Source organism: Hoplias malabaricus, chromosome X2 (assembly GCF_029633855.1).
Source record: "Hoplias malabaricus isolate fHopMal1 chromosome X2, fHopMal1.hap1, whole genome shotgun sequence".
In the NCBI taxonomy this organism is placed as follows: Eukaryota; Metazoa; Chordata; class Actinopteri; order Characiformes; family Erythrinidae; genus Hoplias; species Hoplias malabaricus.
Window position 1 is genome coordinate 11,518,629 of NC_089819.1, and position 12,598 is coordinate 11,531,226.

At 37.1% G+C, this 12,598-nt stretch overlaps 1 protein-coding gene across 1 annotated transcript; it reads left to right on the forward strand.

Annotated features, from left to right (window-relative positions):
- Positions 1-1,572: 1,572 nt before the first annotated feature.
- Positions 1,573-12,598, forward strand: LOC136677446 (heat shock protein beta-8-like). Its single transcript, XM_066654971.1, has 3 exons — positions 1,573-2,084; positions 5,064-5,127; positions 11,325-12,598. Exons 1-3 carry the CDS (start codon positions 1,748-1,750, stop codon positions 11,491-11,493), a joined length of 570 nt encoding a protein of 189 aa, XP_066511068.1. The 5' UTR covers positions 1,573-1,747; the 3' UTR covers positions 11,494-12,598.

Genomic DNA, 12,598 nt, shown 5'->3' on the forward strand with positions numbered 1-12,598 from the left:
AGGTTATTATTTGGTGTACTAACCTGCCAAACCTTTTATATTAAGAGTAGTAAATGGAGGTCATTTTACAGCATAGGCTGTAGTAGACAACTGGGGACCATCCATAGTTTTGTGACCAGTGTGGTGTGCTATGTAGGGAGCTGAGACTTCAGAGACTACAAAGATCTGACCTCTATTTCTCAGCTCTGCCGTCTATATATATAAGACACAGCTGCTTCACCTGAATGTATTAAGTCAAAACTAAAGTCAAATATATGAATGTTTCTCTTCGTTTAAATATTGTTTGCCATTTTAATGTCTTAGTGGAGTAATAATGGCCATTTCTCCTGGTTGTGCCTGTTTTTATTATGAAACCTGTAGTCTCTTACCTGTATCTCAGGTAAGTTGTACTTTATAGAACAAGTCTAAAAATGAATACTGTTTATTATTTTTGATGGTTAAAATTACTTAGCTTTTGGTCTTTACTGTTGGACTCATCACACTGTAACTCTGAAAAAATTAAGGTTTTCAATAAACTCATCTGGCCAAAAACCGGTACAAAATCTAATATTCAATACTCATTGTCCATTATATTTACTGACTATAAAGGTGCACCATGATGTTCTACAATCACAGACAGTAATCCTTCTATTGCTCTGCATGAACCTACACAGGACCACATCTTAGCAGATATTAATTGTATGTTGGATCATTTTCAGCACCACAGTAACACAGTGGCAGTGTGTTTGAACTGGTAAGAGGGAGTCAGACACACAAGTGTTGCTGGAGTTTTTAACTTTGACTTAATCTGCTGCTGAAGAATGAATAACGCCTATTATGTAGCTGTACTGACTGAGTTAAATTAAAGCTATTCTCTGATATTTATGCTGAATATAGTATTATTAAATTCTGATACTTTGCCATAGATGACATTATATCTGTATATTGTTTTTAAGTAAAATGCCCTCTATGACAAAAAAATGTAAAATTTAAACAATATTATATGACAATTTCTAGATTTAAAATGTAATATATTTTCAGTAATCATTTATTATATGATTAAATATGAAATTGGTGTTTTATGCTTAGTGTTATAAGGGTCATTATATTGACTGTATACTTCTCCATAATTGGTTGGTGACAGTCTGATGCAACTATGGGCACCTCTGGCTAGATTACATGTTTAGTTTAATTTACTATGTGAGAGCAGGAATAAATTTACATACCTTTATTTACTAAAATTAGTATATAAAGTAATGACATATTTTCTGAAACTCCAAACATTGCATTAGTTTATGTTCTTATGACATACATGGGCCATTCTATATAAGACTCATTTAAACTTAAGCCACTACACTCAAGGCCAAGTGTCAGCCCTGGGCCTCACTGTGCCCCTGAAGGCTATGCGTTATGTTCTATTAAAATGTGAATGAGTCACCAGAGGGGAGAGGGTGGGACAGATGGGGGGAGCCAGTCAGCGCTTATGGCTAAACTTGGATTTGCCTTGGGAAGGGTCTTTAGCCAGCACTTTCTGGACGCTCGTGTGTGTCAGACTGACCGTATAAAACAGAGTTTTTGGTCAGCAGGGGCACAGGAGGGACGGAAATACTGTCAGATTTCTGGTTAGGACTTTTGCGCACCATTAGCGCTTGCGTAAAAGCGCATGTAAGGACCCGAGGCCAACGTGGAGAAACCCTGACTCTTCTAAAACACAAACAAACTTTTCAGAACACTTTGAGGGCTATTTGAGTTGCTTTATCTACACGCCATGGCAGAGGGGGATTTTTACGCGCTGGGAAACAGGCAGAGGGTTCCCAGAGACCCTTTCGCTCCGCGGTTTTTGGACGACGATTTCGGTATGCCGGCGTTTCCCGATGACCTCTCAATGGACTGGCCGGCCTGGGGGATTCCTCGACTCTCCAGCCGCCGCAGTGCTCCCTGGTCCGGCGGCCTACTCTCCTCTTTCCCGCGGAGACACACAGAGCCGCCGCGCTGCGCTCCGGCCGCGAACACGGACGAACCGTGGAAAGTGGGTGTAAACGTGCACAGTTACAGGCCTGAGGAGCTCAGCGTCAAAACCAAGGACGGCTTCGTGGAGGTCTCAGGTGAGAACAGTATGCCCTGATCTGGCTTAGTAATATATGACTTACGGGAGGCATATCAAGGAAAATTCACACTGCCTCACTTTTGTCAATGAGCTTGCTTAACATAAACACTGTAATAGTTACGTACACAGATCATTTTACACACACTGTTCTTGTGATGGCATTAAAACTACTGCTTATAGACTTTAGACTGGCTTTTGGAACAAAGAACTGATAAATACAGATGTATTTGCCTTAAGAGCAAATTCCTAAAACCTAATTCCTAAAAAATAAGTAAAGGGCAAACATGGACCGTGACTGGTTTTGTGTGGGTACAAACAAAATGCATTTAAGCATTAATAGTTAAAACAAAGTTAAAACAACAGATTCGGACTTTAAATGTTTTAAACATATTCTTAAGACAGTTAGAACACTTAATTCATTAGTTTGTTTGGCCATAGATCTATCTTTGAAGGTGATATCACCATCTCCACTCGTCAAAAGCTGTAACACATGAAGAGAACATGAGCAGTATTACTAACATTACTTTAGGCAAACAAGTGTCTCTCAGTAGTCTACTAACACTTCTAGGTCTTTCAAACTTTTGCTTTATTCGTGATGGCTGTGTATATTGAAAAAAAAAACCTTACACTTATGTGAAGAAAAATTCAACACCATGTCCAATTTTCTATGTTTAGTTTGGAGTAACAGAGCCATGGCCAAACAACTGTGCGTGGGGCCTCTACCATGACTTGCACATTATGATTACCCCATTCAGACTGACACACCTGCTGAGATCCCTTAAGGACCAACATGCTTAAAAGATAAAATTAGACTAGCAGTATGTCTTTAAATAGAAAAATCACATTCTGTCCTATTGAACTAATAAACCTCCCCAAATGTTGTCATTTAGTTACAGAAGATAAATGAATGAATGAATGTTGCCTACAGTCTAGTTTTCCTTTTTAGTTTGCAATGGATTTAATGTAAGATCACCAAACATCACCAGTAAATCACTTTCCACTGGCTTCAAGATGGCTACTACTGTGTTAGCTATGCTAACAGCCACAACATAACAACTTAATTGTAGCTTAAACCAGTTTGAATATAATCACCACACAACTTTTTTGCCTTGCATTCAGCTAGCTAGCATGAGTAATATTAACTGATATAATTTAATAGCAGGTAAAAGGTGTATGTCATAAAAATATTAGAAGTCTAGGTAGTTGGAAGTGGGAAAGTTTTTTTCATATTTTTTCACACAATTGAATTGGCTAATTGAGTGAGTAAGGGCTTGGGACTAGCACAGAATAGCTAATTTCCACAGACAGCTAATGCTGTGTTTATGTTGTTGCACCCATGAAAGGCAAGCAGCTGTGTAAACGTTGCTGTTGTGATAACATCCACAGTTAATATGTGGAGATGTAAGAGCTTTATCAGGCAGTCTTTTTAAGGCAGAATATATTATAAATTTTAAATATATTTTATCCATTCATCGTTTTAAACCTTGTTGTCCTGTTTTATGTGTATGTATGTGGAGCCGATGTAGTGTGTGTGTGTGTCTGTGTGTGTGTGAAAGAGAGGGAGGGTTTAGGGGTCAGTCACAGAGAGGTGTGTGAGGCACGGGCCTGGCAGCAGGGCTTTTTATAAGTACATTGTTGGTATGCCAGTTGGGTCATTCACTCAGAGCTGCAAAGGTTGTGGGGAGGGGGGCATTGGGGGGTCTTCTGACGTCAGGCTTGTTCTAAAAGTGATCTGGATAATGTCTGAGCAACTGTGGCAAAGTGGGAGATGCTTTTTCAACTTAGCTACAAAGAGAGGGAAAGAATGAAATAGAATACAACAGTGTAAAAGAATAGACTAGGATAGACTACACTAGTGTAGAAGAGAAAAAAAAATTAGACTAGAGTAGAATAGACTAAACTAGACAATAGTAAAAAAGTTTTAATTAGTTTCATCATAGGAAATGCTATAAATATTTGGTTGTATAAGACTGTAATACGGATTTATTTCAGTTGTCATGAAAAACTTATGTCATGTAGCTTTATGGGTTACAGTAAAATATCAGATAAATTAAATTGTTAGAACATAATTTTTGCACTTTATGATTGACCTTAATTTTCCACATAATATGTGTATGTGCTTTTGTTTACTAGAAGGAAGCCTAATTAATTTGACACAATTTTCCATTTTTTTTCTCATTGGCTGTCCTGTATTTTTGCTCATGCAAATATTTGTCTAAATGGAACATGTGAAAACTTGTCAATGGGTTGGTTTCTGTGCCATCACAACCACAACCCAAACATGAACTGTTTATGATTTCCAAACATGGACTGTATGGACATGTCAAATATATCATTACTTTCATTGATATTCTAAATACTCTTTATTAGGATATATGTTTTTTGGGGTTTGTTAGAGGTTAATGGGGGTTGTGGCATGTACATATATGAGACAGGCTGAGGTTGGGTGTGGCATAACTACAATTTAGAGCCTAACAGCTGCAGAGAGAGAGAGAGGGTGAGAGAGAAACTGACAAAGAAAGAGATCAAGAGCATGATTCATAATGATTTTAGCCAATGCGGACGTCTTTTGGCTAACGTAATGCAGTTTTGTTCTCATCCATGTGTGCTTAGCAGTCAAATATCTTTTGTTAGTAGTAGTTTGAAAAATAGAGATGTCTGGCTTCACATTTTAGAGGAAGTGTATGCTAACCTTTAATCTACCAGCTTGGCAACAAAGTATAGGAGTCCTGTTTAATTGGTAGAATTGACAATACACACTTGAAGCGAAAATCAGTGCAAAACCTCCAATATTTTTACTGGAGAAGTAATATCCCATGTTCTTGAGGCTAATAAATTAAATCCTTCTGTGCATGGAAAATCATGCTAAACAGTACAAGAAATGGTGGAGTTGTCAACCACTAGCCAATGTCAGCAATTTAACTCTGATTTGTTCCTGAACTCTGTGCTAAAAACTGTCATGTTGTTCCCTCTGCAGGAAAGCATGAAGAGAAACAGGACGAGGGGGGGATTGTGACAAAAAACTTCACAAAGAAGATTCAGTAAGTTTGACACAGTCTTCACAATCTTCATAGAGTAATAGTTGGACTGTTATGGTCCTTGATTTTATGATGGAAATGGAAACTCTAGGTTGACGCCTTAAAGTGTTTCTTATTTCACTGACTCTCAAACTGGTTCATTGGGTTCTTAGTGTTCAATGTTATAGAAAAATGTCTTTTGGTTTCCTTAAGAACATGTCAGACATGTCTTTTTAGAACTTCTAAATAAGATATCTAGGTGTAAAGAACTTTTTTTAAATGTAAAGAACCTATAAAAAATTGACTTGTATTTTGAAGAGTAGATATGAGCAAAGAAATTGAGAGAGAACCTTTGTAGTGCTCTGCACTGTGAAATATGCGTATGCTGATTTTATTATCCAGATAAACCATCCGCTTTTCTGTGTCTGTAAAACTGTTGTGAAGCAGTGTTCTCTGAAGTAATGGTGCAACACCCTGTGCCTTAGGGATGTGTTGGAGTGCTGTTTGTGATCCAGAACTAATCATTCAGCGTCAGTATATTGGGTGCAGTGGAACTATCATCAATATTCAGTAACTTTGGGATAAATTTGAGTGGTGTTTCTGACCCAGAACTAATTATCCAACATCACTTTCATAATCTTGTGGCTGAATTTTATTATATAAAAGAACTAATCTAAAGGTAAAAGCTCTAATTGCAGACAATATTGGGCCAAAAACTCTCTTAACACTACTTGCCCAACCCTGCTGTGTAGTAACTAATTTATTCCCATTACACCCACACTCTTTTGCCCATTTTATGGACTGAAAACACACAATGGAGTGAATCGAATTTAAGAAGCTGAATCAAGTTTGTTAAAACCAGAAGCTCTAAACTGTGCAGTCTAAGGGAACTCCAAGACTAAAATAGACTGATCCACTGTATTTATAGCATTTTCACAGCAGCTGTTATGGCACTGGCACAGAATACTTCTGTTGATCCATGTGGGTACCCTTCTGCTAAATCTTCTTAGCTCCTCTGTGCTTTATAGAAAATGTCACTCAGTCTTCAGCCTTGTTCTGTAACTTGGCTGATTTTGCATCAAGTCTGATTTATTCATTTGAATAAATTCATACCCATTTTCTGAAATTAATGGGTAATAGATATTTTGTGCCCCTCTGAAGCAGTAATAACCTAACCTATACCTACAACCTATTTCTGGGATGTTGGAATACTGTTGTGAGGACTTGACTGAATTTAGCCACTGCAATATTTTTGATGTCAGATACTGTTGTGAGATGATTAGTTCTGGATCACAAAAACAGATCTACACGTCATCTCAAAGGTAATGAATGGAGCCCAGTCACTCCGAACAAAATAGTTCCACTGCTCTAAAACTTTGTGCAATACAAGCCAATGTTTGACATTGATCATGGTGACCTTTGGCTCACATGTAGTATTCCAGAGGATCTCTTTTCATGTCATGCATATATATATATGGGGATTACACAAATCTTTAAACGTTTTTGGCACCATGACTTCCCCTGAACACTTACAATTGACTCGAGCACTGACAACAATTTCGACAACTTGTCAGTATTCCACAAATGAGAATTTCTGACAAACGCTTATTGGATTTGTTTAATTTCAGCATGACAAAAAATGTAAATCATTGTTTTTTTCCACATAATTAGACACCAGGCATAACTTAAGCTACAGTTTCTTCATATTTCTTATTTTATTAACTATCAAAAACTATACAGTGATCTCTAAGGTTTAATTGCTGCAGTGAAATACAGGCAATATTCTGATCCTTAAAACCTTTCTGAGATGTCTGTTTGTAAGATTCATATTAGCTGTGTGTGTGCGTGTGTGTGTGTGTGTGTATCTTTGTGAGTGGATGGTTAGTGAAAGTCACTCCGTCAGTGTCTTTATCACAGTGGAAGGCCAAATAGAAAAAGACCTTTTCATGTTGAGTCAGTCTATTAGTACTTCATCTCTCTCTCTCTCTCTCTCTCTCTCTCTCTCTCTCTCTCTCTTTCTTTCTTCCTCTGCTTCTCCATTTTTGCTTCTCTTTCTGTTTTTGTCTTCCACTTCCTTATTATTTTGTGGTCTCTTTCTCTTTCAACCTGTCTCTTTCTCTTAATGTTTCTGTCTATTTTTTTAACTCTCTCTTTTTTTCTTTTCTTTGTTTTCTGTCTTTCTATTTTTCTTTCTTCCTTTTTTACTCTAAGATAATTTCTTTGTCTCTCTTTTCATTCCCTTTACTCCCTCTCAACTACATCTCTCTTTTTCTCTATTTCCCATTCTCATTAATTCTATTGTCTCCATCATTTTTTTTCCTTTTATTTCTTTCTTGGTCTCTGTTTTTTTCTCTGTTGTTATCTCTCCATATTTTCCCTCACATGTTTTCTTGCATATCTCCATCCTTTCTCCTTATTTTTCCTCCCTTCCTCTCTTTCTTGCTCTTGCCCTCCTTCACTCTGAATCATTTCAGATGGCTGCTGGCAGTCATACAGAATCAATGTGTGAGATGAAATAATAATAAAAAAAACCTCCTCTTCTTTGCCGGAGGTAAACGGAATAGCGTGCAGCTGGGAGCCACATTCTGCCTGAGTGATGTGACTTTGCCTTGCTGTGCTAGGCCTCTGAGTGAGAGAGACAAAGAGAGAGAGAGAGAAAGATGTGCATTCATGTAGATACACACACACACACATACACACACACACACACAAATACAAACACACACTGGCAATCACGAATGCTGTGGTTTTAAACCTGACATATCTAACAGATGTTTTAAGCCAGCGGACAACCACCCAGGTCTTGGCAGGAGATGCTCTTTTGCTTAATCTTTTTTGCTTTGATCTGCTGCCCAAATCCCAGTTTATAGAAATGTCTCTGCATGAACTGGCAGGGCTTGTTCATTGGTTCTTTACATAATTAAAAGCTATAATGATATCTGAAATTACTACAGGATAATCTGCTTCACTCTAATAATTAACTTAAAAACAACAACTTTTGTAGGAGAACCATACACTTGGCATTCCATGAAAGTGAATATGCTTTCATTCATAAAAGGAAAATACTGGTTTTTCAACTTGAGTCAAAGCTGTTAGAAGATGCTCCATCACTCCACCATAGATTATATGGACCAAAGACCAAAAAGATTATATAGTTGTTTGTACACAGTTCATTCATTTTAAAATACTCACTCAGAACAAAGCTAGCAAAAAAATAATAATGATTAAAAAAATGTATTAGAGCTGGGTTTCTCTCAGGACAGTGATTAAATTATCTATGAGTCAGTTGCTTCCCCACATGCACCTCAGCTGTGGAAGAATTCTGTGTTAGCCTTCTCGCATCATCCTGCCACAGTGGTGTAAATGGATTTTAGCAGCTTAATGCTAATTGAATGGTGAGGGGCCACTGGAGTCTGCCTTGAACCTGCACTGGGGGGTTTATATTAGAGCCTGGACACTTGGCAGCCTGCTCAGAAACTCCACTGCCACCTTATTTGGTCAGAGTGTTTTACAAAGCCCTGGGTCTCTCCCTCTGTATTTCACTGGCTTTATCTGTCTCTCCCACACAGTATGTACACTCTGTTATGGTGGAGTGTAGAGGAAATGGGTAACTGTTTAGCCCAGTTCCTTGGAGCCCAAGTATGACTCTTTTGTTTTATTCTATATGTTTTTAAGGAGGCTTTGTTCTTCTCATTGTTTCTTATGGAGGTGTTTGTTTCTTGATTTTTGTCTCTGTAGCCCACTATGGTACTATGGTACATACTATGGTATTTGTAAACAAATACAAAAGTCTATGAATTAAAATTCATCAAATGAAATTACATTCAAAATGTATTGATTTTGAATGATTTTGAAGTAATTTTCATAGCACCAAATATTGTTCAAACCGTATCATAATGAAGTATTTAAAAAAATGTAGACACCCTTTTCAGATTTCTTAGATTTGATTAAAATCATTATTGAATTTTAAGAAATCTGATAAACAAACCTGTCATGTTGTTGGGTCGAGGGACAAGGAAGAGAGATGGAGGTAGGTGCGGGAGAAATATTTAATGAAATAAAGATACAAAGACAAGATACAAGAGAAAGATGCAAATACAAATGTCACAATAAAGAAACTAAACCAATAATTAGTGAAACCAGTAGAACAAGAGTGAATACTAAGACTAAATCAAAGACAAACAAAGCTAAATGGTGCCCTTTGCCCTGCTCTGTGCTGTATTCAGGAGGAGAAATAGACTTGTATTACTGTGTTTTCTGTGTAAAAGTGTTTCCTCTACAATTAAATATATACTCTCGAATGTTCTGTATACTGTTAGGATTAGGATTAGTATTAGCATTCCCGTCTTTTGCATTTAATTATTTTTCAAGAGTTACATTAACATTCTATTCTAGAATGTTATGTTCCAATTAATTCCATCTTCTGTACACATTCTAGAATACTCTGTACCAGATATTTCTATTCTAGTGTTTTAAATTATATTCAGTGATGTATTAAAGGGTAAGGACACATGAAGCCTTTTTTATACCTTTTAAAATATCAATCAGGGTTTACTAAACATTTTTGGTCTTCAACACTTACCAACATAAAAAACACAAATAGATAATAGATCTAAATAGGTCTAAACTGGATGGTACATATGGCTTCCTTGGTTCACCATAGCTTTTAGATTAAATGTCACAGTCCTACCTCATAAAGCTAGTCACATCCTCCAGGTATTCACTGTAGAATTCCACTAATAAATCCTTAGGGCTTACTCATCACTTCTAACAAGCCCTTTCTAGAATGTTTTAGAAAACTCTATTTTTATAATTACTGGTACCAAGGTCAAGATACCAGTAATTATACCTCACCTTCCGATTCTCAAATCTTCCGCATTCACACAGTAAAAGGGCCAATGATAAACTTCCAGTGACAAATGCCTGTTCTAGAATGTTCCACACTTCAAATGCATTCTTTAGAATGTTGAATGATCAATATTTATTTTCTAGTATGTTTCACACCTCATTTTTACATACTAGAGTATTATTTCACATTTACATTCTTAATGTTTTGTTTTTCTTGTGTTCTATAATTTTGTGAATGTTGTGTAAGTCTTATTCCACTTCTCGAACCTTCTCTGCCTTGCATTTGAGTATGTTGCAATAGGAGAGGAGCTGGGGATAAGCTGTGCATGACATCACCCTTCATTCATGTCTAAAGCATGTTCCTCCCTCTCCCTGCAGAGCTGAGTTTATCCAGCCTCCTAAGCATCAGATTCTCAATTTCTCCTTCTCTCTCTTTCTCTTGCTCTCATTAAAATGGCTGGTGCCAGTCTGGCACATTGATTAGGAGAGTTTGCAGATGGAAATTTCAAGTGATAACTCTGCATCAGGCAGCGATTTGTGGTAATTGGGAACAGACTCTATTACTCAGCACCTGCAGCTCCCACTTTCTCCTCCTCTCATTCGAGGAGATGGCACGTACATCATTTACATGAATATCAGGAAATACATTATGAATTATCTTTTCACCATGAGCTTGTTGGAAACTTGTTTAAAGACAGAAGCAAATGGGAAATATGAATACTTTGCTTCAGAAATTGTCATGCACAATTGTATTACCAGCTGACATGATAAGAAGCTCAAAGTGAAAATAAAGGAACAAAGACTCCTGGTCTAGTCTAGTGTTGGTTTTTCATAGATTGTGGCTGTAATTTATGAGAATATAATTTAAGAGCCTATAATGTTGTGTATTTTATAGAGTTACTAAAGCAGCATGAGTCTGTCTGAAGGCTTTACAGAGCAAGCTGCAATTACTGAAAAAAAAAAAATTCAGGACACACTTTGGCTGAAAACTGAAAAACAGTATATAAACAGATAATGTACATTCTGGGACCTAAGTTTCTTTGAAAAACTGTACACACCACCTTAAACAGTGCAGCAGTTAAACTTGGCACCTAAGCTGTTTGCATTAATGTGAGCATTATGTGTCAGTAACAGCTTCTTTTGTAAAGATTCAGGTCTCTTTTGACTGCCGAAGCACAATATAAGTAAGTGAGACCAGCACAGTGCTCAGAGTAGTTAGTCACAGTGTTCAAATGACTGTCTCTCTCTGTATTTCTATCAGTACATCAAAGAGGTGTGGCACATCTAGTATTAAACATGAACCATATAAATATCAAATAAAAGACTTAAAATGTGTCCAGTTATAACATTGCACATTGTTTCTTGTGTTGTAGGATCCCAGTGGATGTGGACCCCCTCACAGTCTTCGCTTCTCTTTCTCCGGAAGGTGTGTTGATCATTGAGTCACGGCAGACCCCTCCTTACTACCTCTACAGCACTGAAACCCCCGTAGAGCCCACAGATGAGCCAGAGGCCAAACTGCAGGAGTCCACCATGGCATAGAATATGTTCCAGCAGCCCTCAATATGATCAGTGTGGCCTGTCTATTCAGTGAAGGCCAAGCGAACCTGATTTTTGAACCTCTAAGCAAATACCTACTGCAACTCCTTACCTGAAATGCCTTGTGATGAGCATGATGACAAATTAGCAGTGTCGCTGGGATTCCACTATGCTCCTGGAAGTCTGCCTTCCTACAGAGCTGTGTTACATTTATATTTACATTTACAATATTTGGCACATGCGTATGCAGAACAAATGTGTAACGATACAGATAGGCCAATATAGTGTTAAGAGGTCTCTCATTGGTATAGTGTTGTGGTCCTACAAGAACAGGGTGCTGTGCCAACTAAAAATCTTGCACACTTCTTAGTCCAACTAATCAAGAAGTTCTCTGGATATAGCTGACTTTTTTTTGGAAGCAAACTTTGAAAGAAAGTGCCTTTACAGTAGGAAGGTTGTTGATCTGTGTGTTAGGGGGAAATTAGTAAATTACAAGTGATTGGATGAAAAAATGAAAAAAAAAAAGACATCCTTAATAAAGCAGAACTGATTAAGCCCATATTATAAATGTTGTGTTCTTCTGGCTAATGTTTTGTACGACACTCTGTAGATCTGCAGATTTTCAAGCAAACTTCAAGATTACCTAGATGCTTTCATTTGTAGATTAATGTCTGATATATTTTTAAGTTCATTTAACAAGCTTATAGTTCTGCAGTCACCTTATGATAGATCAGTTGACATGATAAATGCCCTGAGGGATCATAAACATAAACACTTGATCTGTGATTGTATTACTGATTTTGCTACTGTAATTTGCTACTGTAAGGGATGAGTTGCCAAGACAGGGCAAATTGCAATGATGATCATACTAAAATGTACTAAACCTCTATTACTTTAAACATTATCTCTAATAACGAAGTTGCTCTTGAACTGAACTTGCTTTGTACTGAACTGCACCAATATCAAAGCAATTCCTGGATAAGTTTAAATATGTATTCAACATCCCTTTGTAATTTTGGATGGTGCCCAAGTTGCATCATTATTTGGAAAATACTTTTTTCTTGTGTGATGTGTTTTATAACTAAATTTATTAGAAGTTGCTACCGTT

What these genes read in the sequence shown, in the direction of transcription:
- LOC136677446 (XM_066654971.1), top strand. Translation starts at nt 1,748, where the DNA reads ATGGCAGAGGGGGATTTTTACGCGCTGGGAAACAGGCAGAGGGTTCCC. An exon ending in CGGCTTCGTGGAGGTCTCAG is followed by an intron (nt 2,085 to 5,063) that starts GTGAGAACAGTA and finishes TTCCCTCTGCAG; the next exon opens with GAAAGCATGAAGAGAAACAG. An exon ending in AACTTCACAAAGAAGATTCA is followed by an intron (nt 5,128 to 11,324) that starts GTAAGTTTGACA and finishes CTTGTGTTGTAG; the next exon opens with GATCCCAGTGGATGTGGACC.